The 23,656-nt window shown below is 43.1% G+C and overlaps 1 protein-coding gene across 5 annotated transcripts in view; it reads right to left on the bottom strand.

Annotated features, from left to right (window-relative positions):
* celf2 (cugbp, Elav-like family member 2) overlaps window positions 1–23,656 on the bottom strand; it is a 224,305-nt gene that overhangs the window by 152,374 nt on the left and 48,275 nt on the right. For 4 of the 5 annotated variants that reach the window (XM_044344110.1, XM_044344108.1, XM_044344109.1 and 1 more), the window contains exon 1: window positions 7,706–8,042. In XM_044344110.1, coding sequence (XP_044200045.1) covers window positions 7,706–7,827 — 122 coding nt within the window. In that variant the 5' untranslated portion in view covers window positions 7,828–8,042. Of the gene's footprint in view, window positions 1–7,705; window positions 8,043–21,991; window positions 22,028–23,656 lie in introns of those variants that run through there. The other variant, XM_044344112.1, reaches the window with a different exon arrangement.

The following is a 23,656-nucleotide window of genomic DNA, read 5'->3' on the forward strand; positions in this document are numbered from 1 at the left end:
ATTTCCTTGGTTAATAGATTAGTTGTTTAGCTAATAAAATGTCAGAAAATCGTGGACAATGTTGACAACTGTTACCCAGAGCCCAAGGTGACGTCTTCAAATGTCTTGTTTTGTCCCAACTGACACCACAACTCAAAGATATTCAGTTTACTATCATAGAAAACTAAAGAAACAAGAAATTATTCACATTTAAGAAGCTGGAACCAGAGAATTTTGGCATTTAATCGATTATCAAAAGACTTGGCGATAAATTTCCTGTCGATTGATTAATCGACAAATAGTTGCAGCTTTACTTATTTCCATTTGGGAGGAATATATGTCCAATATTTATTTCCTTAGGGTGATATAAACAGAAAGTATAATGCTACTAGCACTTCCTGTTTGCACTGTAACCATGGATACATACACAACTGGATCACTTTTTAGACTTTTGAGTATTATGAGAGCAGATATGAAGTTCAAAAGAGTCTTTTATATGTTTTTAAGAGCCTTTATGCATCGCAGCTACTACAATCAATAGAAAGAGTAAGTGTCACCGATTACAGCGTCGTGCGCAGGATGTGTTTGAAGGACGGGGTGAAACTTACAACTGGTTCAAAGGGTTGAAAAAACTCCATCAAATCCATCTGACCCTCATACACACATGTACATGTAGACACACACATTCTACGTTACAGGACATTCTGATCGAGTCCAACACTGTCGAGCAAATACCTCCTGACCTGTTCACTGACCCTCACACACTAATGCCTGCACCGGTGGTCTCAACATGACTTAAAGTGTGGGTCTCTCTCTCTCTCTTTCTTCTCTCTCACATACTCACACACATACATGCACACACATGCACACAAACACACTTGATGTCCTCTGCCCCTGAAGAGGCCTCCGGGCTATACTGTGCTGCTGTCTGCTAGTTTTAATGGTCTCTGCTAGACTGGACTGGACAACGCTCAACCGCACTGAAGTAGAAACATATCGCTGCTGTCGAGGGAAAAACTTTTATCTCCTGACTCTAAACAAGATGACTTTGCCCTGGTTTTGGTTTGAGCACCGTGTGCTTTCGGGTTCATCCTGTGGGATTCTGGAAGCATCTAATCAAGCTGAATTTTGCTTGTTTTTTTTTAAAAATTCAACCTTACTGTGCAAAGCTTTAAAGTAAAGTTGTAGCTTTAACCTTCATAATCGCATATGACTTTTAATTTTCATGTATTTTAGTTTATGTATACTGGAAGTGCTGTAATGAATTACTTTGTCTTAAGAGCTTTTATATCATATTTTCTTCCTTGGTGTGCTGGATACTGGTGTGAAATTGTAGGAGATGATGTGTCGCTTCTTTACCATAAATACAAATGACAAAAACAATATTGTTACTGTTCCACATGTGTGGTCGGTTTATAGTTTTAAGTCATCAAAACGGCACCACCTTGACCTGTTTAAGACGGATCTATTGCACCAGTGATTAGCTTTAAAATGTAAAAGCATCTGCTCACCTTGAAGTGAGACTCTGCTCTATGCCAAAATGAAAGTTTGGTGCCAAGTAAACAAACAAAATTGTCTCCTGAGCAGCAGCAGGTGGAAGCAACTTGGAGACAGAACATTTAAAAACTCAAACAGTAACCTGTTGCTGTCATTTGGGGACACTGTTGTGCAAAAGTGATAAAACAAAAAGCCTAATTATATCAAACTGGCCTACCATGTCCATCTTGCAACAACCGTGTAAATGTCATGAACCACAAAGACAGCCTTGCTTTTTTTAATTAACCTAATAGATTTTTAGATGCATAATACAAGAGCTGCAATGATTAGCCTATTGATCCAATAGTTGTCAACTATTAAATTAAACTGTTTTCATAATCAATTTTTTGTTTGGAGACATTTTTTAAGAGAAAAAATGTCAAAATTCTCTGATTCCAGCTTCTTAAATGTGATGTTTCTGGTTTCTTTAGTCTTCTATGAGAGTAAATTGAATATCTTGTTTTCTGCTCATCAGGATAAAACAAGACATCTGAGGATGTCAGCTTGGACTCTGAGAAACAGTGATAGACATGTTTCACCATTTCCTAACATTTTATAGACCAAACAAGTCATAAATTTATCATGAAAACAAGAGATTAGTCGATAATGAAACAGCCCTACAAATGACACAGACTCCGCCCCATTTGATGACATCATACTTCAGATTTCCAGGTAGACTGACGTGTGTCAGAAAAAAAAAAAAGTTTACGAACTGGTGAACAGAGCTTCCTCCTCTACATATCACTTCCTATTGTGTTGGCGAGCCAAAAGTGGCTTTCTACTGAACTGGCTTATAGCACAGAGCCACTTCCTCTGATCCCCACCTACTCACCACCCACTCACCACCCACCATCCACCACCCACCATCCACCATCCATCATCCACCCGGGCCCCAAAAGGCTGAAAAGGTGTCTTACTGGAGCATATAATCCTTTAGTTTATCAGAAAATTTAATTTGGAGATACATAGTTTTAGCTGGACACTGGAGTGTAAAAATACAGGTGCAGTCGAAACCAATAGTGTGCTACATTAAATGCAGTTCTATTGAAAACTCACACACACACAGTAAACCACCAAAGCTGCTCTAAGTTCTACACTGTGCAGTGATTTCTCCTCTCAATGCAAATGGAGGATGGAGGGATATTCTCCGGCCACTCAAAACACTGTCCGCTCCACCTGCAGTGCATCGGAGCGCGCTCCAACTGTAATTGGCCATCGCATCGGTGACAGAGAGAGGCCCTCCATTCATCACTACCCCCCTCTTCTCTTCTCCATTCGTCTCTCTCTGCCCCTTCATCGCCAACTCCGACCAATCTCTCCCTCACTTTCCAACCCCCCTCCACTCTCCACCCTCCACTCCTGCCTGCGCCCCACCCTCCCTGTCCTCCCCTCCTTCCTCCACCTCTGTCTCCCCTTCTCCTCCCTCTCTGCTCCTTTTCCTCATTAAAGTGGGACCCAGGCAGTAGCGGTCACTGCCTCTCATTTATTTTCATTTGAAACTGGTGCAGCTCCACTGATCCTCTGGGGCTGCAGGAGAGAGAGCAGGATGGTGTCATTCTGATAACAACCGACACACACACACACACACACACACACACACACACACACAGATGTATTGTTCGTGCACAAACACACACACACACTGGCGAAATGGAGGAATATAACACATCAGCCTGCACATGCTAGACGCACACAATGGAAAGACACCGCTTGCAAATACACTCGTGCACGTTCAAAAACACACGCACGCACGCACGCACGCACACACACACATCCACAAACACAAAAGGAGGTGTATACGCATCCGCCTGCAAATAGATGCACTTTCACACCCATTTCAATTCATTTCACGCACATATTCACACATTTCATGTACCTGCAAGCTCCCATGCTCTGTTCCCTCCCTCATCTTTCACATATGCACCCTCTCCCTTCAGAAGTACCCCCCCCCCCCCACCACCACCCTCCTTCCCTCGTCCAACCCCCCCCACCACCCCTCCACCCCCCGCTTGATTGTGTGATTGTGCGAAGGTGGTGATAGCAGGGTGTGAATCAGGGGCCGATAAACCTGCACCCATTGTCACCTGTATGATTGCGAGTATCGATCTGGGCCTGTGCTTGCGGTGCACGTGTGAGCGTGCAAGTATTTGCCGGCACCCCCCCCCTCTCACTCGCCCCCCCCCCCGCCCCACTTCCTGTACGTGTGTGTCCATGCATTGTATTAGAGTCGTGTCAAGAGCAGCCCTGTCTGACACTCTTTGATTGAAAAGGCGCTCGGCAGATTAAATCGTTGTAGCGGAGATGAGGTGCGCTCCCTTCGCCAAGGCTGCGACGGCTGGTTTAGCAGATTCAAGACGGCTGTAGGGGGGAGGAGGAGGAGGAGGAGGAGGAGGGGGAGGAGGAGGTGGGAGGAGGGGACAGAGGCCATTTTAACGCCCATTGCCCTGACCCATCTGGGAAAATGAGAGGGAGAGGCAGTGGCTCTAAACCAACGGCCATATCTCTAATAGAAGACTAATATCCTCCACACCATTAGATAGGCACACTGTGTGGGGTGAATGGGAGGGGACGCTTGGTTTAACTGCCAGCAAACCCAGAGGATGAGGAGAGGGAAGAGGGAAGGGGAGGGGTGGAGCAAAAGTAGACTAATATAAACTTAGAGAAGCAAACTCTTACAGGAAAAATGTGCTTATTATCTGAGTTTTCACCAAATTCTCTCTTTCACACTTCCTTTCCCTGCTTCCACACATACAACACCATCTGTACTGTTAGTAGAGCAGCTACACAGTGACACATTTTTTTTTTTTTTTTTTTTTTTGCTCTGACTTTCAGCACATTGGATTTCAAGTGAAACAATGACTCTGAAGTTCCAGCTTCCAAAGAGCGCTCCGAGCATCTCGCTGTCATAAAGTTAGGGGACTCATGAGACAGGTTAAAAATGAATGCAGAGGCCGAAATATCCAAAAACTTTTAGTCCACAAGCGTAGGATTTAATGTTTTGGAGAACAGCTCAACGGCATCTTTTTCACTTGACCCTCCCTGCCTGCTAAGTTCCCCCTTTCTTTTAAATTCTGCACTGATTTGTGATGCAAGCTTTTTCACTCCCAAGATACTGGAATGAGGTCACTTAAAGCAGTTTTCTTAGAAAGCTTCCTTTAGAGACACAGAAGACATTAAACAACTACTAAAGTTAAGCTGGGTAGCACTACTGGTGATGAGAAATCTGATCTTGATGTATAAAATCGGGGGGGGGGGGGGGCGCTCCCCTTTCAGCTTTAATTTGAGGGTGACAAGTCATTATGTTTATTATTTGGTGTGAAGTGTCTGACCCACAGACGTCAGCAGACACTGAACTCTGTATTTTTCCAAACGGTGCCCTGCCAGGCCTGGACGGCTGCCATCTTTTGTTTCACAGGACTTTTTGCTTTTGTGTCTGGCCTTCAGCAGGTGAGTCACATGACTGGATGGATTGAGGTCAGTAGATGACTTGGACTTGGTCTAGACTCTTCCACATTTTGGCCTTAAACACCTCTTGGTTGTTTTGTCTATAACCTATAAGTCCTCTAAAATTAAAGCTGAAAGTCTTTATTTTAACCGTATAGCATTTCTTGAAATTTATATATCCAGCGTGCTGAAGCACAGACTCAAAACATCCTAAATATTTCTCTACATTCTGTATTTTTGCTGTGTTGAATACTCCTGCACTACAAAGCCATTCTTCCTCTGATGTACCTCGACACAACTGCAGTCACTCTACCGTCCTGCAGACGGGCTAAACCTCTGGAAAATTTCCCTCGTGTTTCTCGCTCGGAGCCACCGCCTGATGCAGAAACCGTTCAAAGTCATATTTTTCATCGGGAAATTGCAAATGAAGTGTATGCCTCAAAAGCAGTTTCATTTGTCACCCAATGAAGCATTCACCGATTCAGTCAGTAAATTATGGTGCAATAAATTACTACCTGCAAACATCAATGAAATATGTTGACTCGTTGCAAAACAAGTCAACCTCAGCATGACTGTTTTTCACGATCAGGTGCGCGGCAGATGCTTATCTCAATCTTTTATGCAACAGGAGGTGAGTTCAGGCAATTGTGACTGGTGGGGTATTGCTGGTAAAAATTTATCAGTAATGGGGAACTTTAAAATAAAAAAAAAAAAATGTGTCAATTCCAAAAAAGAAAAAGTAAAAGGATGGAGAGGAAACGATTGTGAGAGAACAGTTGGGTGTTCGTGTTGTTTGGCTGTTTTATTTTCAGAGCAGGGATGTCTATTTCCCTCCCCTCCCTTACTGCTGTCACTCTTCATCACCCCCCCCCCCCCGTTTTTCTCCAGCCAGTTCTCACTCCCGACTCGTCAAATACCGACGCTTTGTCTCGCCCCTCGGCGTCACTTTTTAACGCATCGGATACCCCTTGGCGTCATTTTTCAACGTGCAGCGCAGTCCGATAGACTTCTACAGAACTCCCACGACGTCTGAAATAGACGCCATGAGATGGACGACGTTTATATAAGGTGACAAATGTCCTTATTCGAAGGTGGCGGGTTGGGTGGATAAATAAATAGATGGCAGCTGCGGGAGACCACTGTTTGCTTCCTGCTTCACACCACATTTCAAGTCAGCATTTTAACCCAAACCATTATCGTTGCTGAACCCCTAACCAAGTGGTTTGTTGTGCCTAAATGGACGGCTTTACAATGAAATAAGTTGAAAGTCCAGTGCATCTAATACAGATGCTAAAGGATGTCTTGTGTGTCAGTATCAGATGGCGAGGGGCGTGATAAATCGGTGGTATTTGATGACCTGGAAATGAGAACAGGTTGTTTTCTCCTCCTGCTCCCTTTTTTTTCTTCATCCCCCCCCCCCTTTTTCAATAGTTTCAGACATACAGGACATTTCTCCGTCATCTCCTGCTCATTCCTCCTTTTGAGTAAAAAGCATGCAAGGCAAAAAAAAAAAAAAAAAAAAAATCAAATTAAATAAATAACACAAAGACGCAAATTCATGCTCAGTTAGTTCGCTCGGAAAATGTCAAATCCTGTTTCGGTTGAGTGGGTCCCTCTTTTCTTAAAACGGAGTCCCACCCATTCATCTTTCCTTCCTCTTTTAATAGTCATAAAACAAACCTCACTGAGATCTAGAAGGAAATGCTCTTTTTTTAAAAAAAAAGATTTTTGGAGGTTTTGGAGCCGCATGCTGATAGAAAAGTCTTGACATCTAATCATTTTTCATAATTTGAAGTTCCTAGGCTTTTAAAGCAGCTATAACTGAATATGTCTCTGTAACATTACATGTTTGTGACTAAATGTGACTAAACGAATCAGTTTAACACTCAAAATCGTCCCTGACAACAAACAGCCATCATTAAAGTCTTCATCTGATTGGTGCGTGGAAATACCTGGCATCACCTTGTACCAACAGAGCCCCTCCCCTCGAATCCAGTACGAAGGACAATTTCGGCAGATAATAGAGTTGCTTGTTAGTGTGCTGAAGGGCAAACACATCAATAATGTAAACATAAAAATAACTGAAATGTATCCACGATGTCAAAGGTGGATGACCGTGAAATGCTGGATATTTAATTTATAAGCAGAAAAAAAAAGAAAAAGTACCGTGTGTGTATCAGTCACTAGTACTTCCTTGTCCCAGACACAATGCTGCTAACACAGCAGGAGGACGGTTGCACAGAGAGAGGAAGACACACAGAGAGAGAGAGAGAAAAAAAAAAAAAAAAAAAGGAGAAGTACAAGCGTTGGATGTCACGCTTGACTGGGCAAACAGTTGCAGGAAAAGCAGGGAGAGATCTCGCACCATCCAGCAACAACACAGAGAGAGAGAGAGAGAGAGAGTGTGTATCCAGGTAGGAGGCGTTACACTAAAACCTGTTAGGAACAACCATCCTAGATGTCAAATCCTCTCCAATGAAGGAGTACAAGCCTGCACCTGCACTTTATTTATCTCACCCCCCCCTCCTCCCCACCCTCCTTCAAACTCCAACACATGCTCACAAACCTTGTTGATACAAAATCAACCATGCAACAACACCACACCTTAACTGCAAGTGTAACAATCCCCAAGAGATGATTCATGAACATCTGGGTCAGAAAACAAGGGTGCTCGTATCTCATATATATATATGAATGTGTGTGTGTGTGTGTGAGTGTGTGTGTGAGTGTGTGTGTGTGTGTGTACCTCAGCAGCAGCTCGTCGGTCCTCATGGATCCTGCGCTGGCGGCTGCTGCGGGAGGGGGGCAGCACACGGCATCGACACACACTCTCCCCACAAAGCCCAGCTCGGCCGAGTGCTCCAACATCACAAACAAATAAATACACCTTATCAGGGCTACGAGCTGTTGTCTTATCTTCTGTCTGCTTCTCCTTCTTTTTGTCCTCTCTCTCTTTTTTTTCTCTTCTTCTTCTTCTTCTCTTCCCTCTTTTCACTGCCAGTCGTTTTCAACAAGCTGCCTCTCTCTCTCTCTTTGCTTCTCTGTCTCTCGCCTTGTTCCTCTCAGCCTCTGCCGTTGTTCCCTTTTTCTCTCTCTCACACAGAAACAAGTGCCCCCCCCCCCTCCCTCCTCCCCTTCCCTCTCTATCTCCCCCACCCCCTTCCTCTCCACCCCCCCCCATCCACTCTCTCTCTCTCTCTCTCTCTCTCTCTCTCTCTCTCTCTCTCTGGTAGAGCAGCAGAGCAGTGGAGACCCTGCTGGCTTGCCTAGCTGAAGTAATCCCCTGTGACAGCTCAGCTCATGTTGTTATGTTGCGGGCCTATTTGAGTCTAATACTACAGCTCTGGAACAGCCTAGCCCCGGTCCAGCTCTGGACTGCCCGCACGGCTGCTGGGTCTGGCCCAGTCCGCCACCGCGCCGTGCCAACAATGCCCCCACTATTCACATTTACAGCACATCATCTCTGTGTTTTTGGCACAAGCTCTACCCCCGGTCCAGACTTTAGATGAACAGCCGGAGACCGGTTGGAAAAATAAACCGACCTCAACTGGGCTTTGCCATCTTTTCATTAAGTTTTTATGAGGTAAATACATCGTGTGCATCATAGTAAAGTTGTATCGGACGAGGCCAAGTTCAACATCGAGTCAAGCATGCGTTGAATTTTAAGAGTTTATTACCCACGAGTGTAAATAACATCAAAACATGATTGGAAATATTTTTATATTACAAAGATATACAAGCCTCCTCGTGGTTGGCGTCACATTCAATATAACAAGGCTTTAATGCAATAAAAGAAAAAAAACCCATCATAGTTTGCTTAAAACAGATCTGTGCTTGTAATCTTATAAAATCAGAAGCGTTACTTTGATTGACCTTTAATTTACAGCTACGTTATTGGCCGTACAGCTCAGATGCTATAATATTAACAAGCCTTCCTCCTATTCAGCCATCCAAACCATTTCTACACATACGGAGCGACAAACTTGGAGCAGGCCGGTCTATTCTCCAGAGAAAAAGGCATTCATGGAATAAAAGCATAAATTACTTCTTCCTGAATAACAGCGGTGAGGCTGGAAATGTTTGTCTCTCAGAAAAACAGCTCACTAAGGCCCCTGAAACACTAAATATCTATAATTGCTGGCATTAATCCCGGGCCCCTGACCAATTTTTTGGGCTCCCTGATTTTTCCAGAGCTTCACCGAAAACAAACAGACAAACAAACAAATAAAAAAAAGCTAAAACATTAACATCCCTGCACTCAGCCAACCAATTTTAACTAAACCTTTCTAAAGAAATGTAAAAAAAATACATAAATTTCTTGATGAACACAAGTTTAAGGTGATTCTGACATCTATAACACAGCTGTACGTCACTGACGCTTTAATATCTAACAGCCTACATCCTCCTCAGACGTCCCCCTTCTATCCGGACATGAACCTCCATACAGGCAGCTTGTTTCGTCCAGGCCAGTCTCGTCTCCAGAGAGACAAGCCCGGTCCAGCAGATCATACCCGAGAAAAGGCAGCCCAGACAGGCATGTCTCAGTGAGTAGCCCTCCCGAAGGAGGCGCTGCCAGATCCGGCTCCATATACCTGGCACATCACAGCCTCTCCTCCCCATAGGAGGCTGAGGCTGAAGACACAGGCAGGGAGCTGCTGATTAAAAATTCATCTCTCTGTTTATTATGATTTATGCATGTTTCACTGAGCCAGGAACGAAAAAGAGAGGAGAGGAGAACAGCTTCATTAGTGCATATTGTGTGTTAGGTGTGTGGGTACTATGCCTATGCCTGTTTGTGTACTGTGCATGTGTATGTGTGTGTGTGTGTGTGTGTGTGTGTGGCTAGCTGGCAGGTGGGGGATAGTTAAAATTATGGATTGTACGTGAGCTTCATTAGAATGTTTGGCATACAGGGCAAAATCATCTGTCTTCACAAAACACCTGCATTTCACTGAAAAACAACAACAATTGAAATCCTCTAAATTATCCGGCGCGCGCTTAGCCATCGCCATTAAAATGCAGCAGACACTTTTGCTAACTTCTAACTTAATTACCCATTTCCGCCTCTGTTGTTTACCATTCGGCCTCTCATCGCACTTTGTCTCAGCCAAAAAACTGATGGCAGGCGCGCAATGGTGACAAATATTGACATATGGCGAGCGCGTCAACAACAAAAAAAAAAGAAAAAAAAAAAAGTGTTGAATATAAGAGCACGAGACGACGAGCCGCGGAACTCACCAGCGCTCTCTGATATCAGCGTCTCATGCGTTTCCTCAAATTAAATAGATGCTGGCAGCTACTAATCATCTGTTGCTTACTATTTATTACAGTGAGAGCTGAGTGTATGGAGCATAATATAGAGAGAGAGAGAGAGAGAGAGTGGTGAATGGAGCAAAGCTTTGGAATGAACTTAATACAATCAGGTTCTGTAAACGTGCCAGTTTGTGAGGGATGACAATGATAATAATGTGTCATTTACATTGCAAATAGCTCATACTACTGCAAACACTTATTAGCTGCACTTGGTAGCATGTTTGTATGGAAAACACCTGCTTTATCAGATTCAATAGAAAAAAAAACAAAAAAAAAAACACATCATCACCTCCAGGATCAGAAACCTCATTTTTCTAAGTCAGACTCTGTTGCCAGGTATCTACTGCACTAAACCCACAGGAAGGACCAAAATAAAACTTGAGAGGAAACCGCTAACTGTCTGCAACTTCTCAGTCTCTGACAGACTTGGTGCAACACACACACATCTGCGGCATACGATGCAGGTCAAAACATCCACTGCTATGGGTTTTTTTTTTTTTTTCTATGTAAGTCATGATAACATCGGAGGCTGACATGTGTCGAAACTCACTGGGAAAAGCCACCGTACCTTGACTGCTACAGTATATGACAGTAGTATGATGCAACGCTTCATGACACTGCCTGCGTGTTTGGAACGTGAAGAAGAGTTTTTTTTTTGCCTCTCTCTCCTGGTCTGTCAGACGGGTTAGTAAACACGAGCGTGTCGCGTGCAGTTGATCATGACTTCTGCCTGCTGACAGGAAACAGGCCTGTGAAGACGTGGACACTTGTTTCTCTCTTGTCAGGCTGGAAACAATATGATGATGATGATGATGATGATGATGGTCAAAATCTAAACTGTCTTGACTTTGATCCAAACATCAAATTTGACTCAGTTCAGCTGAAGGGGTTCACAATCCGGTCGTCATGTCAAATGTAGACAACAACTGTGTGAAATGTTGATATTTGACAGTCTGATACAAAGCTTTTTTTTTCCCTTGTACATACATGTAACCATGACGATTCTCAATCTCAATCATCCAATCTATCTACAAGTCAAAAACCCCCCACAAAAAGTGATCTACCTGGGATGAACTGTAACGAGTTATATGCAAAAAATACTTTTACGCTTTTATTCTTAGAAGTTTAACACATTTTGACTACTATACACCACACACAACAACACACATACTGCTTAAAATGTATTTCATCCAAAAGAAGAAGAAGAAGAAGAAGAAGAAGGTAAACGAAGGAGAACAGAGGTCGTGTCTGGGTTGGGCAGAAGTTTAAAGGTCGCAGGGAAAGGTGAGATCAGAATCTACAATGTGTCAAATCTAGCCTAAAGCTTCAATCTTCCTCTTTTTACATTTTATATATATTAGGAGCCCCCCCTTCGCTTCCCTGTGTCAGTTGTGACATCATGCCTTCTGAAGACGAGCATCTTGTTTTTGTCATTCACAGGAAACACACACACACACACGCTCTGGCGTTGACATCACAGTAACTTGAGGCCACGGCTCAGACCGAGCAACCTCTGTCTCTTTTAAATTGTATTTACAATTTAATGACCTATTTGTGTTTGTTGTTTCCGGCGAGTGCCTGCTTCTGCTCCTCTCCCCGTCTCTCTCTCTCTCTCTCTCTCTCTCTCTCTCTCTCTCTCTTTCTCTCTGTGTGTCTCTCACTCCCTAACACGCTCTGACAGCGAAAGGTCAATGCCCATTGGCTACATGGGGGGCACTGAGTGATGTAAGGGAGTTGTCATGGTAACGTGCAGGGCTCGGTGAGGAAGCAGGATGCTTTTTTGTGCCAGACACCGAGGCCGGGACCCGAGCGGGATCAAAAGACTCGAGAGCTTGACTCGCCGGGCGGAAGGGCGCCGGACTGGGGCCGGACTGAACGCTTGAACGCCGCTTTAATTGACTGGCGGTTTACTGGCCTGGCAAATGGGAGAGGTGGGGACTCGGGCCAGTCGTGCTAGTGAAGCAGATCTGCATGTAAGAGACAGACAGAGAGACCTAAAGACAGTCAGTTGTGAGCAGCTCTGTTATGTCTGTGAGCCTGCATTCTGCTGAGCTTGGCTTCACATTAATAAAAGAGGGATTACCAAAGTCTGCAGGCTCCTCTTAGGCCCCTCTCCATCCGAGAGCCGAGTGAGGGTTCACTCCCTTCACCCCCCCCCCCCCCCCCCCCGCCCCCTCCTCCTCCCTCCACTTCCCTCTCCACTTCCCTCCTGCCATCCTTCGCTCCCTTTTCTTACTCTCCTTCAGCATGCTCCTCACGTTCATCCCATTCAAAAAAAAAATAAAAAAATAAAACACTCTCATCTGCCTTTCCTCCTGTCTGTCTCCGTTCCATTTCTCTCCACTCTCCCTCTAAGTACAGGAGAGGGAAAAAAAAAAAAAAAATGCACCAAAACACAGATAAATTATTTAGATTTTTTTTCCCCAAAGAGAGAGAGAGAAAAAAAAAAAGCTTGACTCTGCAGTTTGAAAGAAAAGGGGTGGGGGGGGGGGGAAGAGGGAAGGGAGGGGAAGGAGAAATAAAAATTGCATTAGATACAAGATTCTGCAATCAGCCGGCGATATGAAGAATTAATCTTATCTTTCACCGGCACACACGGCCAAGTAGGAGAGAGCCTCCAAAGACTTCGAGATGACAACGGAACAAATTCGCCTTTCCATTACACCACCATTCATCCATTGTGGCAGCCGACACCTCGCGATAAGCAGACGTATTGTTGCCATTGACAATGTCATTATGGGACAGTAAACAAGCGGTGCGGCGGAGGGTCGGGATGAACCGGGGCGGGGCCAGAAGGTCACCAAGACAATCTGGAATGAAAGGATGCAAGACCCCGAGGGAGAGATAAGACTCTTCTTCTGCTTCTTTTTCTTCTTCTTCTTCTTCTTCTTCTTCTTCTTCTGCTATCTCTCTCTCTCTCTTTCTCTCTCCAAAGCCAAGGACGGGCATATGCTTAGAACAAAGCCCCGGCACTGCCGCGTAATCAACTCCTCTGTTCTTCAACAGCAGCAACACAATCTTCCCTGGAGGTCATCCACGGGAAGAGGCTTAGGAGAAAGAACGGCTGTAGGATCATGGGCTATTAAGATGGGAAAATAGGATGACATTCACCCGGGCCTCCCACCCCGTTTTCCTCTGCAAAACATTATGTATATGTACACACGGGGAACACAGACTCACATTCCCACAGACTGCAGTCGGATTGATGCCATGCAGGCATTTAAAGAAGCAACAGAAATGGGTTTTTTAGCGAGTTTTTGCAACATCGGATCTTATTTTTGTTGTTGTTGCCCAGTCAGGCAGGTTATAACCAAGTAGTGCTGAGAGAGTTACTTGGTAATGCATTCATAATTAGCATTACTAATTAGTTATTAATGCCCACTGGTGCTAATTAGTATAATAATTAGGATAGTATTAGATAGTGTAATGCTATCAATCTGACATGCAGCAAAGGTCCACAGCTGGAGCGCATCTCTGCACCGAATCAAATCTCAAATCCTTGAGGTCAAGTCCAAGTCAGGTCTTCAGTGAGCAAACTGTAAGTCTCAACCTTTACTTAGACTTTACTAGCCTTCACAATAGGCTTAATGATTAAATATTCAAGGCTATGAAAGGCCTGGTCCTGGTGTGGTCTCCTTGGATTTTTACCTGATAGGGAGTCAAGTCTCAAACAAGTCTGACTCAAGACCAGGTCTCAAGTAAGTACAGCTCCGGCTCAAGTTGAAGCAACCGTAAGTTGAAAGAAGTTCAACTTTTAAGGACGACTATCCTTGAAAATCAATTTGTATTCATGACAACTTAGCAGTAGGGAACAACTCTTCTCTTTTTCTTTCGCCCACTCGCAACTCGTCCTGAGCTTTCAGCACACCTTTGCAGTGCTTCGTCTAAAGAGACCTTACTGGCGGCACATTCACCTTTGTACAAATTTGCACACTATGAGATCATCATGACAGGTACATGGCGACCAAAAACTGTCCTGAATCTTACCTGAAGAAGGTTTACTGACTGAAACGTGGTGATTAAATAAACCAGAGACATCCTATATCTTGGTAAGTTTTAAAAAAAGATCCGTTTGCGCTCTAAAACTCTTTCCTAAAGCCCCACAGATTTAGAATTAGAAAATCTAAGTGTCTTCCTTCCATTTGTGTAAATCCAACAAGCTGCATGATATCCATCATCAGAGGTGGCAGAGCTTTATATCAGCCTCAACCTGACACGCTCACTCACACACACACACACACACACACACGCACACACACTCGCTCACTCTCAGCAGGTTAGTTGAGCATGGAGGTGGCAGGAGTGGTCCTGTTCCATTTGCAGACATTAGCACAGGGAGATTAATTTGTCCCCTTCCATTATGTGGGAAAGCATCCGTCATGGCTGCTCAATTATCCCTTAACAAAAAGAAAAATACACAAACAAACAGGAGCCATCAAAATAATAAGCACTGTAAATAAATGTGTGCGCGTGTTGCATCGTATGGATGCATATGTGCGCAGGTATTGTTAGCCTATAGAAGCTAGGAGTGCGCGGGGTCAGTTGTGACTGCGGCTGATGGTTCATTAAAGGAAAAAGCCGCATTTTCTACGTCTAATATTCAGGTATTCAGCGCTGAAACAGTAAAAGAGATGAAGTGAGAGGAAAAGGAGGAGGGAAAGAAAGATGAAGAGAGAGAGAGAGAGAGAGAGAGAGAGAGATGGAGGTTGTTGTTGTGTTTAGACTTGCTGTCTTCCTGCCGCTCTCTCCTCTTTTGTGAAGATTTCGACTTCATTAGAATTATAATGAACATCAGCGAGCCTCGCTGAAATATTTTTGGCTCCTTGAAAATAAATGAATACACAAGCAAATCAATTCAAATCTGCCCATTATGCCTGTTTTCTGGGTCGTATAAAACATGCATAATGGGCCACACTATAGGCACACAGCAACTGTATGTTGCAGGCAGCCGTAATAAGCTAAAATTAGAGGATCATTTGTCATCATTCCCAACACCGTTACATATTGTAAAATCAATTTCATATCCACAACGACATCGACGGGCTCATGACGGCGTATTGACGGACCGAGAGACACATCAGAGCATTATGGTGGTAATGTTAACACTGGTATGTTGTGTGTGTGCGTGTGTGTGTGTGTGTGTTTGGCTGTCGTGCTCCGCCGGTGTGATGATGTTGCTGTGTAGTGAGACTCGCTAATTGGCTCACCTGTCTCTCAGCCATCTGGAGCCTCTCAAAAAAAAAGGAGAGAGGTGGAAAAAAAAAACACACACACACACACACACACAAAAAAGAAAACGTCACACCGAGTTTCCCTAACATCACACACACACACACACACACACACAAACACGAATATGTGCTCTCATACAGAAACAGACAAATGTGGAAATGAGCAAATGTAAATGAAACAGAGCAAATGAAAAGATATTTTTCCACATCACGCCGTCGTTATTGAAGGGTTTTATTTTTTGCTTGAGGAAGTGATTTAATAAACAAAAACAACCAGTGTGATTTTTTATTCCGAGTGGTATAGTAATCATACAAACGCCTCGGAATTAATATGATAATGATTAATTATGGCAACAACAAGGTTTCTGCTGGGGTAGAAGTCGCTAGCGAGAGCGAGCGTGCAATCAGGAACCGGATTACGATGAATGTACAGCGATAAAATAACAAGTGTTATAAATAAATATTGTTTTTATGTTTTTGTGAAGCACTGCCATGTAAAGAAGAAGACACACCCTCAACTTGAACACCTCCTCGCCAACCCCCCCCCCCCCCCCCCCCCCCTCCCACCTCAGAGAGCATCAGCTGGAAGAAAAAAAACACTCCACTATCCCAGAAAACCCTGGGGCATGGCGCTCCGAGTGTGTGTGTGTGTGTGTGTGTGTGTGTGTGTGTGTGGTTTGGATGAATCTGCTCTCATACCAGCAGTGTATCAGAAGGATGGATGATGTGACAAAACGTGCGTCTCCATACATGTGTATGTGTGTGTGTGTGTGTCAACAGAACAAAGAGGTCACGACGTGTATCTGATAACCATGGCAACGTCTGTCACCTCACTGCCATCTAGGATGTCCAATTTAGTCCAATTATCATATTAAATACTAATCTTATCATTATTATTATTAGTACTAGAAGTAGCAGCAGTATTTCTATACAATAATAACCAATAAGGATGAATTAATACATAAAATACATAAAATAACAATATACTATATGTACCATACATTAAAAATAAATATTAAAATAAAATAAAATAATAAAATATAATAAAGAAAGAATACATAATTACATTCCTGTAATAATTCAATATAGTATGGCAATAAATAAATAAGTATGATTATAATTATTGATTTTATGGGAGGATATAACAGCCTTAATAAAGGCTCTGAGACCAGTGGCATGTGAATGTGTGTGTGTGTGTGTGTGTGTGTGTGTGTGTGTGTGTGTGTAATAGTTTTTACTCCCTCAGTACCCAATGTGTTCCAGGTCAATGTACACACACACACACACACACACACTGAAATAAGCCCCTCCCGATCCACTGTATGTTCACCTGGCACCTACGTGTGCGTGTGTGTGTGTGTGTGTGTGTGTGTGTGTGTGTGTGTGTCCTGTCCGTGTCACTCACAGAGAGAACGAAGACATTCCTGAGAGAGAAGACAGATTATGAAGAAAGTGAAGGAAGAAAAGATGTCTAGAAAGTCTGTCCAGCTCTCTGCAGACCCCCTCCTCCCCTTCCCCCCCCCCCCCCCCTCCTCTCCTCCCCCACATCCTCTCCTCAGCTCCCTCCTCCCTCCTCTGTCCCTCCCCGTCATTAGCAGCTCTTCATAATTCATGTGTTTGGATGAAAAATGAATGAACAGCGGGCATGACACCAGCACAGCCTCGCACAATTAAAAACCCAACGAGAATCTTAATCCCACTTTTCCTGCCGTGACAGTCCTGATTGGAAGAGAGGCAAGGGGGGAGCGGGGGGGAGGGGGACATGTGACGTTCAAAGCCTGAGACCAGGTGGGAAAACGAGGGCAGACGGGCATCAGTTCACCCAAATGACCCAAAAAAGATCTCCTCACTTATGTCTGATCTAACCATGCAGATACAGAGTTTTTAGATTTCTGTCTCCGCTCCGAAACAGTCGAAGTGAACGGAATTTCATTTTCTCTGGATAATTCACACATCTCATTGTCAACAGTTTTCACAATAAAATTAAAAAAAAAAAAACTGTATTACCATATCAGATATCTGAGACTGAAACACACCACAATTCACAAGTTAGAGCGTCAACCGTCGTTGATTAGCTTGAAGCCTCTTTTGATGTGCTTTAGTTTAGAAATCCAATTGAAACGTGGTGACATTTGGTTGAACACTCTGAGGTGTGTTTTATTGGGGTTTTTTTTGGTGCGTTTCAACCATAAATAACTTTACTCAGAGTTAAAGTGGCAATAAATCTTTTAGATAACTGTTACTAAATAATTTAAGATCTAATTAGTTGCTTTTTCCAGAGATTTCAACCACAAATTTGCTGTCTTCCTTAGCGAATAGAACAGTTATTTACACCGTTGGATGTAGTCGAAAGCCCTGAAACGTATAACAAGTGGACCTTGAGATAGTACAGATCCCAAGGTCAAGACTGAAGAGTCATACTCATGTTTTAGAGACAAATATCTCTAAAACTTTCTCGTTTAGGTGACCTGATCGTTTAAGCGCCCTTCAGCTTGACACCAAACTCTTCACCTGCTGCTCTACAGCCTGTGTTTAACTGTCAGAACAAGAGAAGAAGAGAGACGACGGCTTTCCTTCCTTCTTTTTCTTTCCTCTTTTTCCCCTGAGACGAAGGAAATGACTAAATTTTGAGTTACTGGCAGAATAAGAAAACAAACAGGAGACTGTTATCAGGCCTGTGACATCATCGGCGTGTACTGTATTTGCACAAAATATGGCATCATCTTCCCGATAGTCTTTTTTTTGTTGTATCCTGGTGCTAAAAGACCTCCTCGCTATCATGACCCAGCATTTTTTTTTGCCGGTGGAGCGTTTTTAAAGGAAAGGCGTCTTCCAGATTGTAGCTCTTGCTGGACATTTTTCTCACTGGGGGATAAATTAGAGCTCAGGAAGTAGCCTTTAACACTGATAACTGTCACTGGCGAGAAGGCAGAATACTCCAGCTAGTGTCTTCTGACTGTAGTGAGCCAGTTTTTTCCCCCCCTCTCATAAATATTCAGATGTGGGAATACTGGGTGGAGGCGGGGCCAGAAGCGGCGCGCTGAGCAGTCGCTGTAGCGAGGGACCGCAGTTGTCATGTGGCAACCGGGGAGGCAATAACGGACGCAGCGTACCGGGACGCCACATTGTGTGAATCCCTGTAATTATAGTCTCTGCTGTCTATGTGTGTCTGGCTCTGTAAACAGGAAGTGTGTGTGTGTGTGCATTTGTGCATCTCACACACACACACACACACACACACACACACACACCTGCAGCCCTGCCAAAGAGGAACTTGAGGCCTTTCGAGCGCTGTTGTATCTGTTCCACTCGTGAGCTGATGCTATTCATACGCTAATCAACGCTTGTTTACGCCGATTTGTGTGTTTTTTTGTTGGTTTTTTTTTTGTTGTTTTTTTTTTTTTTTTTCCACGTGAAGGCGTCCTCCCCGTCTCAGGAGGTCATGTCAGAGCCAATAGTAGGTTTGCGGCTCATAATGACTGATGCTGAAAGGCATCCGTGGAGCCACGCTCGCTAATTATCAGCTGTGTGCCTTCAAAGCACATTATCAGCACAAAGACCTGCTATTATACACACACACACACACCCTCGTACAGACACATATACACACTCACACGCACATGATCCCTTCACACCCTTTATCACCCCTGTTTCCGGCTTCAACTCTTCCTCCTCCCAAACTGTCTTCTTCTCTCTTGATTGCTGTTGTCCTCTTTTTTTTTTCAAACTCTTTCCCTCTTTTATTTCCAACACACTCCTTTTCTCTGCACACTATAACTCCCATGATCCTCTTTTTCCTCCATCCCTACTCCGTATACTGAGCCCCGTTTTCATTTCCTGTCTTCCCCTTATCCATCCCAAATTCCCTCATCCTCTCTTTCAGCTCCCTTGTTTCCACTTTTCCAATCTTACCCTATCCTCCTCCCCTGCACCGCTTCCCACCACCTCCTCCTCCTCCTCCTCCTCCTCCTCCTCCTTCAGCTCCTCTTCCTCCTCCCGGCCCAAAACAGACGCTAAAATAACGAGCCGGGTGTCAGTCAAACCGCCAGAGAGCTTCATTAGAGGAGGAGAGCGCACAGGATCAAATTATACGCCCAGTTCTCTTTTGTGTGATTGTGTGTGTGTGTGTGTGTGTGAGTGTGTGTGTGTGTGTGTGTGTGTGTGTGTGTGTGTGTTTGCAGGGGATTGTGGGGGGTCGGCGGTGGTGACGGCAGTGGTGAAGGGAGAGGAAGTAAACACACATTTTCGGGAATGACGCAGCTGTGTGGCGGATTAGTGTGTAACACGCAGCGTTCGCATGTGTGTGCATATGTGTGTGCATGTGTGTGTGTGTGTGTGTGTGTGTGTGCGTGAGCTCATGCGACAGTCACAGCCTCGCCTATTTTCTCCAATCAGAGAGAAAAACAAAAGGAAACTATTTTGCCTAATTATTCACAGCCACACTCATCGTCTTCTTTCTCTTCCTCCTGTGTTTTTGCTTCCTCTTCCTCTCCGCGGCCTCTCGTTCTGTGCTGAAATCTCGTTTTTGATCTGAGTTGATTTACCTGCTGCGTTCGCCTGTCAGGTAGGTGTAGTGATATATGAAGGAGCCATCATTAAAGGTCAATAATATCTATCGATTATTGCGCTACAGCACGTTTCATACCTCATCTTCCTCCCTGCACTGCTTAAGATAAAGGCAACCAGGCTAAATTAATAAAAACATTAATAATAAATAAAAAGTTGAATTCTTGGAGCTACTGGGTTACTTAAAGGGCTACATCAGTGATCTGGCATTCAGCCCATTAAAATCTCATATTCTTTACATTACTGCCGAGCGTTTTTCCAAAACATACCGTACGTTTTTTAAATGGATTTCTTTCCTTTCCCATGGTGCCATTAGATTCAGTTCATTTCATCACAGAATGAGAATCAGCTCGAAGAGACTTAAAACTCGCTGGAGATAGGTGATCCATCACAGGGAACATTTTGTCACCTTTGTCTTTTTTTTTTTTTTTTTTTACGCTCAAAGTTACATTATTGTGATTGTAGGAAGCTGAAGAGACAACATTTACAATTTCCTCTTTTATGTTTGCTTATTGTTTTGCCTGCTACATGTGATTTTTTCTGCTTGTGGGCAACCGCCTCTCAAAATTCCAGAGTGTCATTGAATGCACCAGCAAGGATATAGTTCAGAAAGGTTATTTACTATTTGTACAACCTGCAGCTTATGTATCCTCTGCAATCAAACTGACATACAACACTTCATTCAGTCACAATCACTTTGTGTTTCGCTGCATGTGAATACGAGGTCGTGTGAGTTTCAAGCATTTAAAGGGTTGGTTCACTCAAATTCCTAGTGGTATCCATGCAGATAGTTTTGGTTTCATGTGCTGAGGTTTTAAATATTTCCATCTGTGAGATTTATTGTTTGCGGTGCTCAAGACATTAAAAAATTACATTTGAAATATTCAACAACAACATATTTTCCCAGCAGCGGTATTGCTCTGTGCTGACCTATAGACAACAGTTGTCATATTAGGGACTATTTATGCAGTAAAAATTAGTTAAAAACTCAAATTCTTGGCAAATAAAACAACAACTGCCTGTATGACTGGATATAACTGGAGGTAGGTGAGAAAATACACAAGTGACCTTTTAAAAATGTGACAAAATACAACTTTAAACTAAATGTTATGTATAGTATAGGTAGCAAGATGTCATCCAGAATTATAATGGCCAATGACCACAGTTATAACAATGCCTGCTGATGCATTATGGATCCTATAAATGTTTATGAGACACTACTGAGATCTGTAACAACCAGTTATGAACTCTTGCACTTGTAGCTCATACAAATTGGAATATTCTGTTAAAACAGTAAGAATGATCTCTGATCATAAAGCATTGTAGGTGTATTATATCTCTTTATGAGTCTTCTTATAATGTATGGTGGGTCAAACAGGTGGAAAAGTGTTCCTACTGTTGAGAGGAATGGGTGGGCGGGAGAGGGGGGGAAGTGATGGTTTTCAGGGCAGGATATTCGTCCTTTTCCTGTTAACTCTGCCTCAGATGAGAAATAGGTACTGCTATTTTAAGATCAGCTCTTATTTAAACCTTCTTTTCCCCTTCTCCCCTCCCCTCGCTTGATCTGTCGCTCTGTCGCCGAAGGGTTTAGTTTAATGACCCTCCTCGGCCGTAGATCTGAGCCGCGTCACATCTCTCCATTCCAATTTCCCTCTTCTCTCGCCCCTCATTTCTGTCTCTCCATACCCACCACCTGTCTCATCTTCCTCCTGTCCTTCTACATTGTACCCCAAGCCCCCCCCCCCCCCCCCCCCCTCCTCTCAACACCGCTCCAGTGTTGAAGCTAAAATAATTGTTGATGCAGTCAGTGTTTGGCCCGAAGCCTGGAGATACTCTGCCTCATTGAGAATGAGGTCGAAGGGAAGGAGGAGGAGTGGGAGGTAAAAAGGAAAAGAAAAAGACAAGACGAAGTGTAACTGTACCTTTGTATCGGTCCAGAGAGGTCACTGGCGTCCTGCCTGTAACACAAGAAGAAAAATACATTTTTAAAACATTAAAAAAATATATATTGTTATAAAAAATATTAACCAAAACATGAAAAATATGATATTAAATCAATTTATAATGAAAAAGAATAAAACATAAGTAAAAAGCGAACATTTTTTTTCATCTTAAATATCACTTATATTGTGTCTCAAAGTGGGGACACTGATTCTCTCATTTTATGCTGATGACATACTGGTGTCAGTATGGTCACCAGTAAGGCATGTTCTCCATATTGGAGGTGAAAGATTGACCACAAACTTTTATCCTAAGCAGCTACTGATTATTTGGTCTAGATTTTATCTATTTATTTATTTATTTTTGTGTGTGTGTCATAAAATTAGTATGGATTTTACTACTTTTTTAAAAACAAAATATGCAAACTGTGCAGCTGCAGCAAGATGATGTAATATAGCGATATACTGTTTGTCCCCGCTTATTATTTTTCCAACCCCGTTCCCACCAATGGTGACGTTTCATAACCACTTTGACCCACTCGCCCCAACTTGCTAACACCCCAACCCTCAAGTTTTGAAACGCATGTTAAGTCGCTAACTCGATCATGTTTCTTTCACCTGAGAAACAAACTCCGGTCTGTGGTATCAAGAAATTAAATGGAGATGTTAATACATGCTTTTATCTCATCACACTGTAACTCTCTTTTTACCTGTCTTAATAAATCTTCCATACACCGCCTACAAACTGTCCAAAACGCTGCTGCTAAGCTTTTAACACTCTCCAACAGATGGTCACATATAACTTGTATTTTAATCTCACTGCACTGGCTTCCAGTAAATTTTAGAATTCATTTTAAAATTTTGTTGCTCACTTACAGAGCCCTTCATGGCTCCACAGTACATAACGGGCCTTCTGCACCCCTACACCACTAGTCGACCTCTTAGATCCTCCACTCAGGACTTTCTAAGTGTACCTCGTACACGTTTTAAGACCCGGGGGGGATCATGCTTTCCAGTCAGCAGCCCCTAAGCTTTGGAACAGTCTCCCAACAAGCTTAAGGTCCTTGGATAATGTAGACTCTTTTAAAAGGCAGCTAAAAACCCATTTGTTCAGACAGGCATTTGGGTAGTATGAGCTATTTCATCTGCTCTCCTTGTATAGTTTATCTGGTGTCTTTGTTTTGCATTTATTCTGATTTTATTTTATTTTTTTTTATTTCTTTGACTGTGAAGCACTTTGTAACTGGTGTTTGTGAAAGGTGCTATATTAAATAAACTTTGCTTGCTTGTTCAAATCTATAACTTGAAAATAAAATCAGGAATATCTGGGAGATTAGCAACCGAAAAGAGAAACTGCACAGTAAGTAAAAATCGAAGATAAAGATATATTCAAACGACTACCATAAGACAGCTCTGAACCTTAATCCCCATCATTGCCTTGTAGAAATATATACACCAAAAAAAAAAAAAAAACAGATAAAAAACACAAAAAGATGAAAAAGATGTGATTATCTATAAGAGAAAAGTCAGAGAAATGACCTGAAAAAGTTTTCAGCCACCGAGGGGCCAATGTGGAAAACTATGGTAACTGATCCCCTTTCAGAAAATGTTTACACTGAGAATGTACCTTTTTACCTTAGTAAGTCA

This window comes from Thunnus albacares, chromosome 23 (genome assembly GCF_914725855.1).
Source record: "Thunnus albacares chromosome 23, fThuAlb1.1, whole genome shotgun sequence".
Classification (NCBI taxonomy): domain Eukaryota; kingdom Metazoa; phylum Chordata; class Actinopteri; order Scombriformes; family Scombridae; genus Thunnus; species Thunnus albacares.